Raw genomic sequence first — 22,213 nt, 5'->3', positions numbered from 1 at the left:
CACTAGTTAATGAGAGACTGAGAGTTAATGAGACATTCGTGATTAAAAATATATTTTAAACAGGCTATAGGCTACAGTAAGTTGCTGACTGGATACCTATCGAAGTCCATTCGACTAAATTGAAGCGTGCGTTTTGCATTTTTCAAATGCGTCATTTGGAATAGAATACGTTCATAATTGACCTGTTGTAAAATATGCACATTCATGTTGTGCAAAATGTATTCACACGTGTTCAATAGCTTAAAGAAACATACAGTAACTAAATCGTATTCAATTTGCTTTAATCTAGGCACTTCCTCCCGAAACCACACCTGCAGTTGGATTTCTACTCTAATGGTGCCCATGGTTGTCGTGTGGGTCTCTTTCAGTTATCTGTAGCTTACCACCTGTAACAGCGCGTCTGCTCTCAGAGCTCAACTGTTCAGTTTTTCCGAAACCGAATATGAAGAAGCAGAACATCCGGACCTTGTCGCTCATCCTTTGCATGTTTTCCTATCTTCTGGTCGGTGCCGCAGTTTTCGACGCGCTGGAATCCGAGTCGGAGAGCTCCCGCAGACGTATTTTGGAGCAGAAGCGCAGCGAGATGAAAAGGAAGTATAGTTTCTCCGAGGACGACTACAGAGAAATTGAGCGTGTGGTTCTCCAAGCCGAAACCCATCGTGCCGGAAGACAGTGGAAATTTGCCGGTTCATTTTATTTTGCCATAACTGTCATCACTACTATTGGTAAGTTTTTTATTCTTTGCTGTAGCCTAGCCTAAGATACTCGCAATGTTTTGGGGCTATCTGTTGTTGTTATCAGTGACCTATGCACTTTGTAAAGCTCTCTCTTGGAAGTCGCTTTGGATAAAAGCGTCTGCGAAATGAATACATGTAAATGTAAGTGACCATGGGCATCTTCCTGCCACCAGACCCCAGTGCATAATGCATGTGCCCCTGTAAGTTAGGTTTTGTTTCAACTGATTGTATGGAGTGGGTTCAGAGTGGGTTATTTCCATGAACTTAACCTGTTTAAATATCCCACCTACAGCATGGTAAACTGTAGTCTCTTTCAACAGGATATGGTCATGCTGCTCCAGGTACTGATGCAGGGAAGGTCTTCTGCATGTTCTACGCTGTGTTGGGGATTCCCCTTACCCTGGTCATGTTTCAGAGTCTGGGCGAAAGGATGAACACCTTTGTCCGCTACCTTTTGCGCAACATCAAGCAGTGTATGAGATTACGGCGGACTGAAGTTTCCATGGAAAACATGGTTCTGGTTGGCTTCCTGTCCTGCTTAGGTACACTCTGTGTAGGAGCTGCAGCATTCTCTCACTTTGAGGGCTGGACTTTCTTCCATGCTTATTACTACTGTTTTATCACGCTCACCACAATCGGCTTTGGGGACTTTGTGGCCCTGCAGAAAAAGGAGGACCTGCAGGAGAAGACTCCGTACGTGGCTTTCAGCTTCATATACATTCTTGTGGGCCTGACAGTCATCGGGGCCTTCCTCAACCTGGTGGTGCTGCGTTTCCTCACCATGAACACAGAGGACGAGCGGCGCGACGCCAAAGAGAGGGCCTCTCTGAAGAGAGACAGAGGCCTGATGGAGGGGCCCCTCGGGCTCCACACTGTGGAGGAGCAGAGGGCCAGAGCGGGTCAAAGCCAGAAGAACAGGGACAATATGGCGAACAGCCGGAGTCACAGCACCCTTTTCCTACCCATGGAAGAGGGAACGAGTCGCACCAACCTAATTGCTTCCCCAGCAGAGGAGCAGGAGGCCAGGGGTGCCTCTTCCAGGAACAGGCTGCACTTACAGATCCGAGCAGGCAGCTGCAGCCCTGAGACCCGTCTTGGGTCCCTCTGCTCCTGTATGTGCTACCGCCTGGGTGTGTGTGACAGTCCCATACCATCATACAATGAGCACCCTGGCTGCCACATCAACTCTGTTTACTACAACTCCATTTCCTACAGGATCCAGGGGTGCTCCACCAGCCCCAGGAACAATCCAGGACTGTCCTCCCCAGAAAGTGCACTCTCTCCTGGGTACAACTTCAGGGAGTTCCCTCGCTCCAGGCGGAAGTCATTTTAGAAATATTTTTTTTAAGGTTAGATTCACACATTGTTTGCCACATCTATTTTAATACACAGCAAATGTTACAATAGTACACTACATTGTACATAGGTGTTTATATACTTGTTAAACCCCATAGAGTAGTTGCATAGCAGTTTAACATTCTTAATGTGAAGACTATGATTCTCTGCTTTCGATTTTTTGAAAATCAGTGATATAATTTAGCATGATCTGCATGATATAATTTAAATTTAGCATTACACAAACATGTTTTGACATACATAGTGAAGAGATGTTAAAGCACACTGCGAAGCATGATCTTTATGTAAAGAACAGGGTTTTCAAAGTCAGAAGGATTACATGTGGTTCTAAAAGTTTGAAGAGAATGAGATGTCCTGATTGATCCTGTATAAGGCAATGAAGGTGTTAAAGGGTCCTTGCTTCAGTGATGATGTAAGGAAGTCAGCTGATCAAGATACTGGGTGAAACTCATTTCTGTTGCATGTCTTGGCTAGATGAAGTGGTTATGTTTTTACGAGGAAGACATATTAGGACTTTAGGACCCTTCAGAGATGTCTTTTAATTAACCATATGAGTTGAGTTAATAAATCATATTATCCGTTCCTCTCCTGGAGGGGTCAGCACTTCCTTTCCTGCACTAATGCACAGATCATGTACTGAGACTAAGCACGTTGTGTGACTGATCTGAATTTCATGTATGTAGCACATGCCTTGTATGTAGCAGGGCCTGTTTGAAACATGTATCCCACCATGTTTTATCGCTCCTTCAAATGTTTTGTGTTTTTAAATAAAAATAACATCTCTTTTTCGACACAAATGAAACAGGTTTCAGTTTGGATCCAGACAGATCATTAAAGCTAAGTGAGAGACCATGACTGAGAGAATGATTGTGTTCTTATTTTTCCAAATATAGACATATTCATGTTCAGGCTAATTTTACATTACTATTTGTGGCAACACTTTACATCAATGTTGCATATACTGTCACAAAACGTCATTATCTACCTATAGTAAAACATTGTAGGTACGTCTTAATTGCTATGTAATTTAATGGTTTAAGTGTTAGAAGTATTAGTTCTTACAAAATCTTAAGAAGGGGCAGTATGTGGCAGGGGGGCAAGGTAATTGGATGTAGAGGGACACTGGAAGGTTGTGTTGACAAAACAAGATCAAAAAGCACTCACCCCTGGAAATCCCTACCTCCCCCATACCAAGTTTCACTTGTGTCATAAGTTGACATGCACCGCTAAACCAGAATGAAGTGTAACTACACTGCAGTTCCTATAGTTCCTAAGGCAGTGCTATGTAGTTAGACCGTAATGTTACCCTGCTGTAAGTTGTTGCACTATTTGTTTCTAACCAAGTGTTTAGTAACACTGCCCATCCCACATTGCAGAAACTAGCCATGCTCTCTGCGAACTGTTGTGTTCATTATGAATACTTAAAGGTTTGTCCTGGTGTCTATATTTGTGTATTCTTCTCATCAGTAGCCTGGTCTTTGTATTATTTAATGGATGGGAACCTCAGGTCACAGTTTTGGTTTGGGTCCAGACCCTCTCCCTCCTTTTTCCATTCCATTTTCCTCCATATTCTAATTCAATAATACACACAGCTAATGGCAAGAAAACAGGAACCCTCTCTGGTTGCTGTACCTGTCTGAGCGTTGCCATTCTGGTCCTAATGCAGTGGACCATGTGCGTGTGTCAAGTGCCCTGGTCTAAGAAACCAAGTTGAAGACCAACCTGTTGCTTGTGTAAATGTTTGAAGACAGCAGCTGACTTTAATCTTTTGTCCACATTTTGACAGATATATCGATGCTTTGACGACCAACTGGCAATATAATATAATATATGCTAAAATCATAGCATATATTGCCCCATTCAAGAATGAGAAGAGACAGTTAGCCACTTTTGTTACTCAGTATATTTTCAACTGACTTTTACTGGAAAACGTGTAGGAAAACCCTACAAAAATATCCCAAAAGCTTTCATTCCATACCATCTGCTAATCAGTGACAATGGTATTTCACATATAGATGGTACATTTAGTAATAAAATGGGAAATGGTGATTTGGAATTAATAACCATCTGCTCTGCAGTCTTGGTGGAGTAACAGCTAGAAGTATAATCACTTCCTTACTCTGCACACCAGGTGATATCCTGAGACCAATAGAAATCAAAACAAAGTCTGTTTTAATCTGAGAGACAGAGGCACAAAACGGTAAAATGTATTTGATGAGGCTGCCCTCTGCTGGTGCATGTCTGCTGAATTCAGTTTTATCATCACACTTATATGAGATTCATAGACATATTCCAAATCTCTGGGCATTGATATGGAGTGCCCCCCCCCCCCCTCCTTTGCGGCTATAACAGCTGCCACTGTTCTGGGAAGGCTGTCCACAAGACCCTGGAGTGTATCTTGGGGAATTCTTGCCCATTGAGCCACAAGATAATTAGGGAGGCCGGGCACTGGTGTTCTGTGATTATATCTGGCTTGGCTTGCATATTGCATTAGAATTTATCCAAAATGTGTTTGATGGTGTTTAGTTCAAGGGTCTGTGCAGATCTGTCAAGTTTTCCAATTTGATTAAATATTTATAGACCTCACTTTGTGCATGGGGGCATTACCAAGCCAATCAACTGTGAGATATGCTTTTCATGGTTTCATTTGTGCTGGAGCCTGGAAATAAAAACAATTCTGTTGGAAGCATAAAATATAATTCTATACTATTCTGTGCTTTTGGAATTTCTGTTTTTGGCTTGACAAAGCCTCCATGCACAATATGAGGACCATACAGAAAATGAAATGTCCACACATTGGGACCACTAGAGGGCAATGTAAGTCCTAAATTGATTGAAAATATCAGAGATCTTGGAGACGGATTATCAACTTAAATCCAGTACAGGCTGGTTTTATTTAGTTTCATAACAATTGGATGATTTTTGTGTTAAAATGTTACCATGCCTTGTCTACAAGAGATAACACAAGGTCTTTGGCCTTCGATGCCTTTGATATGCGACGAAGACAGGCATAGTGATGGGGTCAATCTGTTCAGTCAGTGTGGGATCCTCATAGGCGGGGTTGTCCAAATCCTGCCTGTCTGAGAACTCTCAAGAGTCACACTTCCTGCTGTGTGTGTTTTCCTGCTGCTTCGGTGAACTCAGAATCTTCCTCCTTCTTTTCTTCATCCATCCTCTGCTTCATCTCCATCAGTCTTCCAGAGTAAGTATAAGGTATCCTGGAGACCACTGATCTGGTGACAAGAGGAGGGAGGAGGACAATAAAACAACGTCCCCACAGAGATGCCCCAAACTTTCAATAGATTGGAGGTGCTCCAGTCCATCCTAGCTCCTCACTATCCTCCAAGCAATTAGCCTGTGAGCGTTCCAGTGAGTGCACAGTGCTACATGGCTAATCTCACTCCTTCTACCCTTTCTCTCTTTCCGTTATCGATTCTTTTATCCCTCTCCGGACAGTGCTTTGGGCTTTGACTGTCTGACACGCATAACCGGAGGTGTGACAGGTTTTAAAGCCCAACACTAATACCCTTTATTTGCCTGTAAAGGGCTGTTGTAGGGGAGTCGGTAATGGATTGTGTGTGTGTGTGTGTCAGTGTGTTTATAGCGTGGTCATAAAGAAGAGGCATTCATCACCCCTGAGAGCAGCCATCTCGGTTCCCATGGCGAAAGGGTTGCTGGAGCCTTCTGTTGATCTGACAGCGGTGGGAAATCACAGCCTCTGAGCGCACAGCAAGTGTGTGTGGGTATGTGTGGGTGTGGGTTGTGCATGCACTTTTAAAGCATATTTCTGTCCAAGCTTAAGTGATGGCTCCCCATGGAGCTCAGAAGCTCCACCAACCCCTCCAGCCAGAGGAATACAGCCAGAGGAATACCGTGTATTCATCCATCTCCTACTCTACACAACAGAGTTTGTCTGGACGGAGGTCTGCCTCAGCTGAGATGGGAGCACACGACACATGCTCACGCCACATTAGTTACTGGCATAGTAACTAACATGCAGCAATGAGCGAGATCATGAAATGTGAATATGTGCTGAGATTATGTGAGCATGCGGCGTCTCCTTCACCTCCTCTGGCCAAAAGATCAGTCCAGTGCAATGGTTACTATGCGACTACACTGCCAGCATCTACATGGCATTCTGCCTCCCAGCTGCATGTGCTGACCTGGGAATCAGGGTACACATTCATGCTGACTTGGTGGCACTCAGCCTCACACACAAACACACACAGTTAAGAACATACACACAGACTAACACATACAGACACACACAAGCACGCACTATCCTTGTTCAGCGTGCCAAACATTCTGCTTGTTTAGAGACACAATATGGCTGTCTTGGCTGTGTGCTGAGAGAGAAACAGGGGAGGAAACACTTGCCAACCAACTTTATCTTGTCGCTCTTTCTCTTTTATTTTCTACTCCTAGGCTACTCTCAGTAGAGACTATGTAATGGAGAAACAAGTCTTTTATGACCAATAAAAAGGAATAATCAAACATTCAGTTTTCTCTGAACGTTTCCAACATTGTGACATGTTCATGATGAGATGCCTGATTTATGGGTTTTAGCTAATAAGATCGTAATTTTTTTACTGATCTTTTCACAAAGATGTGACTGTTTTTGAAAATGAGAAACAAAATAGCTTGAAGCAGAATTTATTAAGAAATTGCTTTGTTTTATGTATTCATTTGAGTTTTAAGAGTATGTCTTGCGTAATAATTGAAAACCATTATGAGTTTTACATAATAGCTACATTAATAGCTCTGATAACAGCTTTATCTTGAGCTTGATCTGTCACCCATCTCTTCATTGGAATAATAGCAGCTAATAGCCTATCTCAGAAGAATGTCCTGATGCATGTGCAATTGATATTTCAGCTTGCCTATCTACTCCTATCCTACCACAATGCCTCCAAATCATTAGCTGGTCCTAAATGTTGAGTAATGAGAAAGATAACATACTTAGCATACTTAAGATTGCCGCTGTACATGACAGACAGAAATGATCAGTAGGCTACGCTCTCCATTTGGAATCAAACTTTTTTCAAACTTACTTAACTTGAAAGTTCTTAACTCTTACGTCAAAAGTAATTTATTTATGTGAGTGATTCATGTATTCATGTGTTAATTGTGTATTTCCAGTCAATAGTCAACAGACTGTGTAAGAACTGGATGCCTGCTACAGTTACCAATGCTTGTCATGGTCAGTATGTGAAAAGACTCCACACACCAGTTCTGATGGTGTTGCTAAAGGATGGAAATGTGGATATGTGGAAATATAGACACATGTTACACAAGTGTATTATGGGAAAGGCATGGGGAAGGCATTGTGCAAGTCTCTGTAGAATTGTGAACTTCAAGTCAAATGTAAAAAGTGTCAGTTTGAAGGAGGAAATAAGTTCAGTAAAATATCAGCAGCATTTCCACATGACTTTTCTCTTAGTTAGTCAACAAAGGACATTTTCATCTTCGAATTTCAGCAAGTGATTTTCTTATTTAAATAAACATTTTCATGTCCTACCTCATCTGATGAAACGTGAAGTAAAGTCTCCAGCTGCCCTCTCGGGACCAACGAGGACTGGGATATGCGGAATGTGGAAGATGACGAAACATAGCCGAACTTCCACAGACAAAAAACACAACTAAACACAGTAGTGCTGTAAAGAAAAAGAGTGGTGTTTGTTTACCAGCATAGTGTCTGTCAGACAGCTCCCAGCGAGAGGTCTTGTCTCTGAGGAAAGGAGGAGGTCAGGGGTGCAGCTCATTAGGTACAGATCCAGGAGCTCGTCGTCGTCGTCATCTGCCGCTTGTCCGGGGATCGGGTCGCGGGGGCAGCGACCTAAGCAGGGAGGCCCAGACTTCCCTCCCCCCGGCCACTTCCGCCAGCTCTTCCTGGGGGACCCCAAGGCGTTCCCAGGCCAGCTGAGAGACATAGTCCCTCCAGCGTGTCCTGGGTCTTCCCCGGGGCCTCTTCCCAGTGGGACGTGCCCGGAACACCTCACCAGGGAGGCGTCCAGGAGGCATCCTAATCAGATGCCCGAGCCACCTCAGCTGGCTCCTCTCGACGCGGAGGAGCAGCGGTTCTACTCTGAGCCCCTCCCGGATGACCGAGCTTCTCACCCTATCTCTAAGGGAGAGCCCGGACACCCTACGGAGAAAGCTCATTTCGGCCGCTTGTATTCGCGATCTCGTTCTTTCGGTCACTACCCATAGTTCGTGACCATAGGTGAGGGTAGGAACGTAGATCGACTGGTAAATAGAGAGCTTCGCCTTTCGACTCAGCTCCTTCTTCACCACGACGGACCGATGCAGAGCCCGCATCACTGCGGACGCCGCACCGATCCGCCTGTCGACCTCGCGCTCCATTCTTCCCTCACTCGTGAACAAGACCCCGAGATACTTGAACTCCTCCGCTTGGTTCAGGATCTCCTCCCCGACCCGGAGATGGCACTCCACCCTTTTCCGGTCGATTACCATGGCCTCAGATTTGGAGGTGCTGATTCGCATCCCAGCCGCTTCACATTCGGTTGCGAACCGCTCCAGTGAGAGCTGAAGGTCACGGCCCGATGAAGCCAACAGGACCACATCATCCGCAAAAAGCAGCGACCCGATCCTGAGGTCACCAAACCGGACCCCCTCAACACCCTGGCTGCGCCTAGAAATTCTGTCCATATAGGTAATGAACAGAATCGGTGACATAGGGCAGCCCTGGCGGAGTCCAACCCTCACCGGAAACAAGTTCGACTTACTACCGGCAATGCGGACCAAACTCTGGCACCGGTCGTACAGGGACCGGACAGCCCCGATCAGGAAATCCGGTACCCCGTACTCTCGGAGCACCCCCCACATGAGCCCCCGAGGGACACGGTCGAACGCCTTTTCCAAATCCACAAAACATGTGTAGACTGGTTGGGCGAACTCCCATGTACCCTCCAGGACTCCGCGGAGGGTATAAAGCTGGTCCACTGTTCCACGGCCAGGACGAAAACCACATTGCTCCTCCTGAATCCGAGGTTCGACAATCCGACGGACCCTCCTCTCCAGGACCCCTGAATAGACTTTCCCAGGGAGGCTGAGGAGTGTGATCCCCCTAAAGTTGGAGCACACCCTCCGGTCCCCCTTTTTAAAGAGGGGAACCACCACCCCGGTCTGCCAGTCCAGAGGCACTGTCCCCGATGTCCACGCGATGTTGCAGAGTCGTGTCAACCAAGACAGCCCTACAACATCCAGAGCCTTAAGGAACTCCGGGCGGACCTCATCCACCCCAGGGGCCCCGCCACCGCGGAGCTTTTCAACCACCTCGGCGACCTCAGCCCCAGAGATAGAAGGGCCCCCCCCGATGTCCCCAGACTCCGCCTCCACGTCGGAAAGCGTGTTGGTGGAATTAAGGAGGTCTTCGAAGTATTCCTTCCACCGATCCAGGACGTCCCCCGTCGAGGTCAGCAGCGCACCATCCCCACCGTATACAGTGTTGACAGAGCACTGCTTCCCCCTCCTGAGCCGCCGGATGGTGGTCCAGAACCTTTTTGAAGCCGTTCGGAAGTCATTCTCCATGGCCTCGCCGAACTCCTCCCATGCCCGGGTTTTTGCCTCCGCGACCGCCAAAGCCGCGTTCCGCTTGGCCTGCCGGTACACATCAGCTGCCTCTGGAGTCCTACCAGCCAATAAAGTCCGATAGGCCTCCTTCTTCAGCTTGACGGCATCCCTCACCTCCGGAGTCCACCACCGGGTCCGAGGGTTACCGCCGCGACATGCACCGACCGCCCTGCGGCCGCAGCTCCGGTCAGCCGCTTCAACAATGGAGGCCCGGAACATGGCCCATTCGGACTCAATGTCCCCGGCCCCCCCCGAGACATGATCGAAGCTCTCCCGGAGGTGGGAGTTGAAGCTCCTTCTGACAGAGGGTTCCGCCAGACGTTCCCAGCAGACCCTCACATTACGTTTGGGCCTGCCAGGCCTGACCGGCGTCCTCCCCCACCATCGAAGCCAACTCACCACCAGGTGGTGATCAGTTGACAGCTCCGCCCCTCTCCTCACCCGAGTGTCCAAGACATGCGGCCCCAAGTCCGATGACACGACTACAAAGTCGATCATCGAACTGAGACCTCGGGTGTCCTGGTGCCAGGTGCACATATGGACACCCTTATGCTTGAACATGGTGTTCGTTATGGACAAACCGTGTCTAGCACAGAAGTCCAACAACAAAACACCACTCGGGTTCAGATCGGGGGGGCCGTTCCTCCCAATCACGCCCCTCCAGGTCTCGCTTTCCAGCACCCCCCCCAGAGACTCCAAAAAGGGTGGGTACTCTGAGCTGCCGTTTGGTGCATAAGCACAAACGACAGTGAGGACCCGTCCCCCCACCCGAAGGCGGAGGGAGGCTACCCTCTCGTCCACCGGGGTGAACCCCAATGTACAGGCGCCGAACCGAGGGGAAACCAGTATTCCCACCCCAGCTCGACGCCTCTCACCAAGGGCAACTCCAGAGTGGAAGAGAGTCCAGCCCCTCTCAAGGAGACTGGTTCCGGAGCCCACGCTGTGCGTCGAGGCGAGGCCGACTATATCTAGCCGGAAACTCTCTACCTCGCGCACCAGCTCAGGCTCCTTTCCCGCCAGCGAGGTGACGTTCCACGTCCCTAAAGCTAACTTTTGCAGCCGAGGATCGGACCGCCAAGGCCCCCGCCTTCGGCCGCCGCCCGTCTCACACTGCACCCGACCCCCATGACCCCTCCTGCGGATGGTGAGCCCACTGGAAGAGGGTCCCACGTTGTCTCTTCGGGCTGTGCCCGACCGGGCCCCATGGGAAAAGGCCCGGCCACCAGGCGCTCGCCATCGAGCCCCACCCCCGGGCCTGGCTCCAGGGGGGGGCCCCGGTGACCCGCTTCCGGGCAGGGGCAACTGAGAACCATTGTTGTATTTCTTCATGGTTGGTTTTTTGAGCCACGCTTTGTCTGGTCTTTCACCTGGAACCTGTTTGCCTTGGGTGACCCTACCAGGGGCATGAAGCCCCCGACAACATAGCTTCCAGGATCACTAGGACACACAAACCCCTCCACCGCGGTAAGGTGGTGACTCAAGGAGCTCCTCGACCGCAAAACATGTCTGCTTTCTAAAGAAATGGAATGAGAAAGTAGCATTGGACTAGGTATAAGGGGGGGGGGGGGGGGGGGGTTGACAATTTTGCTTTTGGTGTGATCTAATGTGTCAGCTCTGAAGGCCTAATCATGAAACAAATGAATGATGACAACAAGACACTCTGAGAAAAGGAGATTGAAAAGGCAGATTCCCTGTTATTATGTTAGAATGTTTTGGAGAAAATTAGTACTCTGTTCAGACCTGCAGGAGCAGAAAAGGTGCTCTCCTCTGAGGGGGGGTTGATTAGGGGAAATAAGCCTCTGATGTGCCTGTACAAACTTGCTCTCATGAGTGGCATATGATTTTTGAAATCTCTGTCTTCATCCTAATTATCTTGAAAGCATGTGTTTGTACTCTGCTCAGTCTTAACTTTAATGGTGTCATTAAAGTGTCAAACTCATTCTAACGCATCATTGTCAGAGAGCTGAAACTTCTCCCCTTTAATGGGCTCACTATTGAACATTCACTGGTAATTGAACATTAATGAACTGTTGTGAAACCTGTGGTGTGTGAGTAATTGATTCTGATGGCTGTGTTTGTGGGCACGGTGTGTGTCTCCTGGCGGAGCAGGCAGTGTGCAAGACGCAGCTGCTGCGCAAGGAATGGAAGGCTGCAATTACCGCTCTTGCCCACAGAGGGCGATAGTGCACTTCTGCTCAGTCAATGACGACCAAGACACCATTCAGGTTTGTTTTCAGTGCTGCCAAAATAAAGGGTCTTAGACTAGAGGGTGGTCAAAAACCACAGGAGGGAGGACTCAAATGGATTAAGCTCGGATTTGTTGTGTTTGGAAAGTCTGTGACCGATTCTAGTTGTATATCTTTTTTGCCTTCCCTGGTGTCCAACTTTTCACATGGTGTCTCTCCACCTTTTCCCACCACTTTATTTGATCTACCCATCTATCTGGATGTCCCCTCATATTGCCTTTATTTAATTCTACCTTATGGTGTCAATAGTCCTCTCTCTCTCTCTCTGTCTGTTAGCTTTGAGTCAAGGCGACTGACTCTGACCTCTCTGTCACCTCCCAGACTTGTGTCTTTCATCTTTCTGTGACTGAGATGATCATTGTGGGGAAAGGCTTTGAGCACAGATGGTGAGCTGCTGGAAACTTTTGGGACTACCCGGCTCAAGGCCAAACACCTCTGTGAGGATTCCGGCAACAGAACAACACTCACAGACCATGACAACTATCAGATCTTATAATAGCAAGCACAACAGTAGACCACTGAGTGAGAAGTGAAAACAATTATCTCAGAGAAGTGACTTAATTGTTTCACCTGAGCAACAGAAATGAGTTAAAAAGTAGACAATAGTCTCATCACAAAAACGTTGTTGTTTGCAATAGTTAGCAGAAAAAGAATGCTTGGGATTTACAGCAGATTGCAATGTTTTCTACTGCTAGTGGAAGTACTTGTCCTTTTAGCTTTTCAGATCAGACAACATTCTGTCCCACACAAACAGTGTTGTAGGACTGCCATTTTCACCATCTTCTCACAGACGCAGTAGAGGATTAATCATGTTTGAAATATTATTTCATTGTAGTTCCATGGTAGGTCGTACAATTCAATACAACTAAGAATACCCGGCACTCACTGTCCAGACATCAGTGGGGCAGTGAGAGAGGCCCCCTGAGCCAGGGGAGGCTCGGCCGAGGAGCCAGACCTCCAGGGTCCTTCTCACTGAGACATTAAGGTAACTCACCTTCACATGAGCGAGTAACAATAGCACCCAAATGAGACAACTGTGATGAAATAGAGAGCTATTTGTGGGAGGGAATCTGTCATTTGCTATCTAGGAAACAACAAAGACTTTGCTTACTCTTCCCTTGAAGTAATGAATGCTTGACTGAGAGGGGCAATTAAAGAGGGTTATTCCATTATACCATCCACATTGCTCCAAATTAGATTACCATGAGTGGGTTCTATTTGTGGATGAAGTTTGAGTTGAACACAAGAAAGCAAAGAGGTACATTATGACCATTAGGGATGTATTTGAAGCCAAATGCCGTATTCAAAAAATTACTAATAAATTATTTATTTGTTTTACCCAAGCCACTTACGTCACAAAGGCAAAATAGCAGATTGTACATAAACTATTAGAAAAAAATGCAAAATACACAACAAAAGACAAGAAAGTTGCTCACAATAGATTCTTTACAGAATTTCTACACTCTACTTCAGATACAGCTACTGATGTTTGTAGACACCCTTAATCGACAAACCAAAGTAAAAGAAACAGCTTTTTCAGAAAGTACATAACAAATCGTCCGTTTTTATCATAATTGAAGATTTCTCAAAATGCTGTGTCAAGAATTCTATGAAACTGCTATTGTATGCAGTCTACATCCTTTAATGTGATGATTTCTTCTGTCATTAATGAGCAGTGATGAGAGAAATTCACTTTCTATGAGCACATACTCCAGAGGGCTAGTTGGGGGGTTAATGACAAATTTGCTGTGACCTCCTCTGCTTCCCACTCGTGCTTATTTATGATTAAGTTGTTAAGTAATATGGGCAAACCTATATTGAACAGACCTACGTTGGGCTAGAGCTGTCAAGTAGAAAAATCACAACAGCACAGAATCTGCTGTCAGGTAGCGTTCAAGAAGTCGGAGGCAGTTGTAGGCAAACCAAGCTCCTTATTAGAAATAGCAAAAAGTCATAAGCGAAACCAAAAACACCTCGGCGACTCAGCCGGAAACATCAAAAGCGCCCGTAACAGACGGTGAAAATAACAACAACTAAACAGAGGTCCTAAGCACAGGGGGTAGGCGAAACGTTTTCTTCCACTAGACAAAAGACGGGGTCGGCACATGTGACGATCTGACAGAGACCTGCACACAGAAGGAACATTATAGACAGGGTAATCAGTGGGTTAACACAAGACAGGTGGTGATAATGACCAAAGACAAACGAGCTGACATTGAATCTGACAGACAAACACAGACATACCCACACGGGGAGGGGAACAGAAAGACAGTCATGACATCTGCAGCCATGTCTTGCTTGTGTAGATGCATCTAAGTTCATATGATAATTCATATAAATCTTCTATAAATATTATTAGACTGTTATGAAAGTCATTTTAGTATTTTTGATGGAGATTGTGTTTCATGCCAAACAAAGCAACACATTTTAAGCTGTGCCGCTGAAAGGGTGTGGCTCCCCCTCCTCTCCTACACCACCTGCCAAGCACCTTTCATGCTGTCAGATGCAACTTCATTTACTGTTCGCTTCTCATCTACTCTTCCTTCTGTGAGGCATCTCGCTAACTTTGTGCTTAAATAAGTCAAGTTTGAGGAAGACGTACCTTTAAGAAAGCTTGTAACTTAAGAGGGTGACAGGGGGTGGAGGAGTCGGTCTGACACCAGGAAGTGATTTAATTACATGTTTCTGGCAGTGGCGGTGTGTATGATTTTAGAGAGGCTTCTGAGGTTGACAGGAGATCAGACCAGACACACTGTGATAAAAGCTCAGGTACACTGACAATGGAACAGACTGATTACAGAACACTCAAATCTCCTTGATGCTCCACTCGTATGGCACAACACTCTTTACATTCACTGCCATGGGCTGGTATACACTGTGTTTACCCTCTATGAGTTCGAACCCTTCCCCTCAGCTCTGACACCACAAAGCTATCACGTTCAAGTAGAACAGCCCTGGAGAAAGCACAGCATATTCTCTCCCCTGGGTAAAGGAACTTGTATTGAAGTTTTGCTCAGGCTGAGCTTCAGATGTTTAGGACTGACTATCCTAAAATCGAAAGAAGTTGCTGTGGCTAAGCGGATTGTATTTAACATCAATGTGTTCCTTATAGATTGTCAATTATTTGTCAACAAATGTTGAACTGACTTTCCTCTAATCTGCACTCCTATATAATGTTCTTATCAAAGTTCATTGTTCAACCCATCTGCTGTTACAGTGCCTCTAATAAAATAGGATGGTGGTTTAAATGTGGGGCAGCCTGGTGTCAAAATTAGATGGCTTAAAGTTGAATCATGACAATGACCATAAAGTAACAGATGTAGCTATAGCAACATTATCTTAACCTGAGTGATTGCAGCAGATAACATCTCATAGTAGATTTTTCACAGAGGAAAGATTAAAGGCTGAATAATTTAGGAGGGATTTCTTGCGTGTTGTGCCAGAGAGGTGACATTTAACAGTGATATGGGCTTGTGCGCTGCGTTTGCTCAGTGGAGATGATTAAAAGAGCACTTGAATCGTGAGAGTTATTGCTCACGCTCCTCAGAGTAATGCTCAGCCAGAAGAAATGATGTACCTATGTTTCTCTTCTCCACTTTCCTCTGTCTCCCTTTCTCTTTCTTTCTCTTTCTCTTTCTCTTTCTCTTTTTCTTTCTCTCTCTCTTTCTCTTTCTCTCTCTCTCTCTCTCTCTCTCTCTCTCTCTCTCTCTCTCTCTCTCTCTCTCTCTCTCTCGCTCTCTCTCTCTCTCTCTCTCTCTCTCTCTCTCTCTCTCTCTCTCTCTCTCTCTCTCTCTCTCTCTCTCTCTCTCTTTCGTCTTCCTCTGTCATACTTTCTGTCTGTTCTATTTGTCTCTTGCACTCCATGCCCTGTAACTTATTTTTCTGTCCAACTCTTCTCTCTATCTAATTCTTTCCTCGCTCTGTATCATTTGTGAGAGACACAATACAACAGTCTGGTCTCTAGGAAGGAAGAGGAGAAGAAGGAAAGGTGGAGGAGGAGAAGGAGGGGGTAAAAGACTTGAGAAGCGAGAGGGATAAATAATCATATTTCTATGCACCCACGACGCTGGAAAAGCACCATCTGGGACAGGCGTTGGATTTGCATTACAATATAAATGGGAAGTCGGCAGAGCTGAAAGGGTGATGTGGAGTCATTCAGCCAGCCCCCCTGTCTCCCTGACAGGTCGCATCTCCCTCCACTCCCTCTCCCCATTCCTCCTCTCACCTCCCCTCCCCTCACCCCTGCACTGCCACCTCTCCCCGGAAACAGACCGACACTCGAACGCTTTGTTGGATCGTGGCACAATCCGTTCTCTAGTCACTTCTATGCTTCTGCACTCCTCCCCTGTCTTTTTAAACACGCAACCCATCTTTTTCAAATGCCACATCTCCACACACGAGGCACAGCGAGCAGCCCGATAGCGCATGCACCAGTGGCTTTCTTTTCAGATGCGATCTTCAGTGAACCCTCAGAACCCTGTTTATAGGCAAGTGAGTCTGAGCAGAGGAAGGGTAGGGAGTGGGGCTGGGGAGGGTGAGTCAGTAAGCAGGAAGGGTGTGGTAGTGGGGGACACAAGGGAAACAGGAGCCATATCCAGAAGAAGAGTATCAGAGGAAAAGGAGACAGTGATCTGTAGTTGCAGTGAACTGCTACCATGCTACTACAGCTTGAAAGATTCACCTGTGAAACATTTATTGGTTGTCAAACTGATGCATGTATTTCATGTCTCCAATGCAAACAGTGCCTAATCAAAGCCAACATTTCAACGGTAAATGGTCATTTTGAGAAACCACTGTTCACAAAAGCTGCAGTTCTGCAGCTACTGAGTAAAATACAGTACCCTTTTACGCTCAGGTTTGAAAGCAGCTTGAGGATGTGACAATGCAGAGCATTGATTGCTTTCAGTGTGAACATACACACACACACACACACACATAAATACACTTTTGGCACTCTCCTTGTACATTACCACCCAGACCAGTCAACTTCCCCTGCCTCTCATACATCTCAAGAAGCTTTGCATGTCTCAGAATTACACCCTGCGGTTCCTCTTCCTGATAGTGTACAAACAGAGTATAAATACTTTATACAAGTTAGCACTGTTTGGTGTGACACAAGCGCTGTGACATGTCAGAGATGTGGATGGGAGCTGTGTTCAGCTGACTGCTTCTGTTGTTGTCTTGATGTGAGGAGCCACTGAGCTTGATGGTAATGTCTCTCTAAGTGGTATATTGTGTTTACTGGTGCACCATAAGAGCTGTAATCAAGTGATAATTACATTTGAAGAATGAGCTTGTTGATTTCATCGCATCATGATCATCCACTCTTCCTCTTTTATGGCTGCTGTGTCTCTTACCTTCGGAGTTCCTTAACAAACCTGGCATCCCATCTCTGCCTTCTCTGATGTGCTGTACAGTCATGTGTAGAGGGCACGGCACAATGTTGCATTGATCCACAAAAACTGAGCAAGTTTATAGCTATCAATGTGCCAAAGAGCTCTTCTCCTCTGAGAATTAATTTCAGTTTATGGACAGGCAACAGAAGAATCACACAACATGGATGCACAGAGTGTGCTCACTGTAATGAAACTGGGCCTTCAATGCCAATGTATATTTATGTATATGCATTCACAGGTATATTACATTATTACTCATTTGACCAGAGCAGTATTGTTGCCTAGTAACCAGGAGCTAATGCTGAGAATATCTTGAAGGTATCATCTGAATGCATGCCAGTTTAAATATGACTTCTCTATTCATAGAATACTCACAATACTGCCTATGGGGAATTATTGTAAAGGACAGTATTGGACTGCTTTAATAAATCTAATAAAAGGGGTGGGAGACATGGGCTTAGATGTAGGCAGGCAGCCACAGTGATTTCTCTATTCTATTCAGTCTGTGTCTGCAGTAGTGGAGACCTTTCAGTTGGCACAGCCATTGTTTTCTGCTGTGAATCACCAAAACTCTTTCCTGCTGCAAAAAGAGAGAATAATAGAAGCTTTTGTTGGACATTTCCAAGCAATTTTAAAATATCATATATTAAGAAAATCCATTTTTTTCAGAAGTGCAGCTGTGTCTGAGTTTGAATAAGAGCGATAAACCCTGCTCATAGAGATAAAACTCATTAAGGCACAACTGAAAGATAATACATGCATTCATTCTCTGGTCACAAAAAGAAAAATATGAAGAATTTAGGAGTAAAAAGATGATGGGCACATGAAAAATGCACTCAATACGAATAAAGATTTTCAGCAATAATTCAGAATTATTCAGCTCTCTGAACAACAGAGGCTTAGTACTAAATATTTCTCTGTTTAGTCTCTTACTTGCTACTTTAGACAATCTACCTTAATAAGGGACACACATTTAGATGTCATACCATTTTTCAATGTCTTGTGTTTTTCAGTTTTGCTTATAAAGACTGGTGTGGTTTTGAGTTCAAAGTAGGGTAGTGAATAAGATACGAGACGGGTAAATGTGCAGGGAGGATAGACAACACCAAGTGTTTCTATTTACATACAATTCTCTTTAAAGCAGATGTAAACAATAATTGTGGGTATTTTATCAATTAAAGAAAACATTTACACGTTATTTGCATTGAAATGAATGTTTTAGTAATGCTAATGACTCTCATTGTGTTAATGATGGATAATTGTTTTTGGAAGTGTTAAATAAACACCATTTCCCTTGCAGGAATCTGTGGAAACCAATGCACAATATCTATGTTGACTGCACATTATCATAATGTCTGTAACATCTTAAGTGCAAACACTTTTGTGTCAGGTTATTTGCTTTGACAAAGCTTTTATTTTCAGTGACAATATAACTCTTACTGACTAATAATGCATAGTTGTTGCTATGTTCAGCGCATAGCCTATTAATTGCTTGCACTCTCTCTGAATCGCTTCATTTAAGAGGTCTCTGACTAATTTAATGGGTCAAAGAATTAGCTTTCTGAAGTGTGTTTTCTGCAAATGTGAAAATGTGCAAAATGTGCAGGCAGTCATCACTGAGCTAAAAATACTTTTTAGTGGGGAAGGTAAGCTTCCAGCTAGAGTTTTCAAGAAAAAGTGGTTCACTTGGGTCAACAAAGTGGCCCACGATCCAACAGAGGGCCGCAGACGTCATTTTTTTTGCGGTTTGCAGAACAGACAGATGTTTGAGAGAGGTTTTATGAGAGCTTCCTTTCTGTTCTTAATACTTCTTGATCACAATCATGAAAAAATGAAAACAAACATGGAGAATGTTGAAAGCTCTTTCTCAGTCAAATATATTTTGTAGCTTTCACCACCATAAAGAGTGAAAAACTCTAATAATGTGTTTAGCGTTCAATTTAGGAGCATCGAGGGCAATAGTATTGTTACTAAATAAGAAGGGGGAGGACTGTGGCCTGGAGTTGAAATGTCATCGCTTTAGTTTGACTTTTGAAAAAGGCATTTCCAAAGAGTGTACTACAACTCTGACCTTCCTGGCATGTTTGCTTCCCACCAGCCTGTCAGAAGGCAGGCGAGCCACAGTTCTGTGGGAACAGCCCACACTCTGGAGTGAATCTCCGGAGTCACCCTGACCCTCGATCTTCAGACTGGGGATTTAAATATGCTCATCACTTGGCATGATGCGGCAATTACTGTCGATGTTCCTCGCAAAATACAGGGTAATTGGTTACCAAGGCAACCAAGGAATTTTTTTTCCATTCGTTTATTTAGTTCACTTTGATGTTCAGAACTGTGAGGAATGGCACAAAGAAGAATGACAAGTGTGTGGGAGACTGAAAGAGCAAGACATCCAAGTGGATGTAATGGGATAGCTAGAAAAACCTCCATGTGTCTGTATTTGTATGAAGTCCTAGGTGTGTGTGTATGTGTGTACGTGTGTATGTGTGTGTGTATGTTTGTCTGCAACAGCAGCTGTAGGCCCACTGCATGTTACAAGGATGTTACCGTTTTGGACAAAATGCAGTAAAAGTGCTTGATTTACTGAAAGGGCTAATTGCATGTAACTCAATTTTTCTCTGTGATTTGGCACTACTTGAGTGCTTTACTTCACTTCCATTAACCAGTTCTGACCCTGTGTGAACCCTGTCGGCCCTTTACCCACCTGCACTGCCATCACATGCTCTGTCAGTCACATCCATTCCTTCTTTATTATCATCCCGCTGGTCTGATGAGGAAGCCCCCTCCCACCACAACCCCAGGATTGAACTTTTCATTACCCATCAGCACGGAACTCAGAAGTCAGTGCTTTTATAGGCCACTCCTGAGCCTAGCCCTCCCTCTTTCCCTCTTTCCCACTTTCCCTCCCTCCTTGCCTCCCCCCACCCTCCCTTGCTGGTGTAAAATCAGAGCAGGCAGAGATAAGGCCCTAGCTAGCCCCAGGTGAGATCACCCAAGGCAGGTGTGCATGTGTTCCTTCAGAGGCCAGCCGTGTCAGGGGGGGATCTTAAGTTTGGCTGCCCAGCCTCTGCCAGCCTCTGCCAGCCTCTGCCAGCCTCTGCCAGCCTCTGCCAGCCTCTGCCAGGATTGCTGTGGTCTATCAAACAATTGACAGGCTGTGAACAAGTGAGAGATAGTTCAGAATTTCCCCCAAAACATGTTGATTGAAATAAACTGTTACCTTCTTTGTCAAATGTGTTTAATTCGATTCTGTCACCCACACACACACGTGCACAACCTTTACTCACACAAATAAAATTCAACACTTTCCACATGAAAGTGACGCTTAAGATATAATTTCCAAGGGGGTTTTCTGGTTTGTGATTATGCTTGTGTGGGTGTGGAGATGACAGGTGCTATATCTGAATAAACTTCGAGTGAGAAAACAACCCAGGGATACCAGCCTCCCTGCTCGAACCTCCACAGTATAAACTACGATTAGAGACACGTTAGCAGACAGAGGGGGTGACAACTAATCCCCCTGCCATGCAACATTTTAATGTTAACAGTAAATAAAACTCACTTTAGGATTGGTTCACACAAAGACATTCTGATACCCAGGAACTGGTTGTTCTATTTTCTTTTCATATAGTATTATGAACCAATCATGATATCATCCCAGTGAACCATGTAATGTAATATTTTACACATAAAGTATAGTGATTATTCTCTGAGGTAGAACATTTGGAAGCACAGATGTGTGGAGTGTGGCTGTGGTGATGAACATCAGTCATGGGAAAGAAAAACATAATCACTCTGGATTGTGGTAACTAGACTGTGGAAGAGAATGTAATTTCACCCGCAGACTGCAACAGGAACATTCAGTCCTGTCCCTATCTCCACATTTTGTAATTTCCCTGTGAGACCTCGAGTGTAAAGTAAGTAAGCGGTGTAAAGGTGAAAATGGTGGCTTGATGCTGCAGCTCCATAGGCTAGGGAATACATCTGGTGCCTAATGGAGGGAGATTGAGGCGATGCGAAGGCTAGGGATTGGAAAATGAACGGTGGGTGAGCAGGTACATTTCCCCTAAATCTTTTTTACGGTACTGTATCTGCTTTATTCACCTTAACTCTGAGTGTCTTTCATTTTTCTCCTTCTCTACCTTATTCTCCTATTCGCACAAAGATTATCTATGGAATGCCAGATTGAAGAGAGGGAAAGAAGCGAGAAAGAGTTGTGTGGGGGAAGTGAGATTAAAGAGTGAAGGGAGTGAAATGAAAAGAGAGAGGTGAAGATTTCAGAAAATATAATACAGCATCTTTGCATCTGTTCTTTGTCTTTAAAGGTTCATTGTGTTCAGTGTGTTGTGAGTGGAGGCTGGTGGAGGAGAATAACCTGGGCTTAGTCCCATCAGGGGAACATTAATGGAAAAACAGTTGGAGCTGAAATGTCATAGTTGCGGCTGTCGGATCCATGCAAGCTTTTCATGACTTCACGGCTTAGCTGACCAGACAGCCCAGCTCAGATAATGCTGCGTCTCTTATGGAGAGGGGTGTGTGTCTGTAAGTGTTTGGACCTGTGTGTGTATGTATGTGTATGTGTGTGTGTGTGTGTGTTGAGGGTAGAGGGAGGTCGGCGTGGGGGTATGAGGGGGGTCAGAAATATCTGGCAGAGAGATAAGGGCTGAAATGTCACACTGGAGTAGAAGTGTCTGGTTCTCTGACCCCTTTGTAACTGTGTCTATCTTCTATCCTAATCAATGTCCAATCAGGAATATGCCTTCTTCTACATTATTGCACATGTATTCTGTAGTGAGAAAGGCTATGCTGATTTGTCAGTTTCTAACAATGTCCACAGGATAAAAAAAACGTTTAGACTTTTTTCTTTAAATAAATATAATGTTGA

The 22,213-nt window shown here is 45.2% G+C and overlaps 1 protein-coding gene across 1 annotated transcript; it reads left to right on the top strand.

Annotated features, from left to right (window-relative positions):
* The first annotated feature begins 313 nt into the window (after positions 1-313).
* kcnk15 (potassium channel, subfamily K, member 15) lies at positions 314-2,070 on the top strand. Its single transcript, XM_047039321.1, has 2 exons — positions 314-725; positions 1,058-2,070. Exons 1-2 carry the CDS (start codon positions 443-445, stop codon positions 2,068-2,070), a joined length of 1,296 nt encoding a protein of 431 aa, XP_046895277.1. The 5' UTR covers positions 314-442.
* Positions 2,071-22,213: the final 20,143 nt, after the last annotated feature.

Source organism: Hypomesus transpacificus, chromosome 18 (assembly GCF_021917145.1).
Source record: "Hypomesus transpacificus isolate Combined female chromosome 18, fHypTra1, whole genome shotgun sequence".
Taxonomy (NCBI): domain Eukaryota; kingdom Metazoa; phylum Chordata; class Actinopteri; order Osmeriformes; family Osmeridae; genus Hypomesus; species Hypomesus transpacificus.
This window is presented reverse-complemented; position numbering and strand designations above follow the sequence as displayed.

Coding starts and splice junctions, on each gene's coding strand:
- kcnk15 (XM_047039321.1), top strand. CDS start 443: ATGAAGAAGCAGAACATCCGGACCTTGTCGCTCATCCTTTGCATGTTT. Junction 726..1,057: donor AACTGTCATCACTACTATTG/GTAAGTTTTTTA, acceptor CTCTTTCAACAG/GATATGGTCATGCTGCTCCA.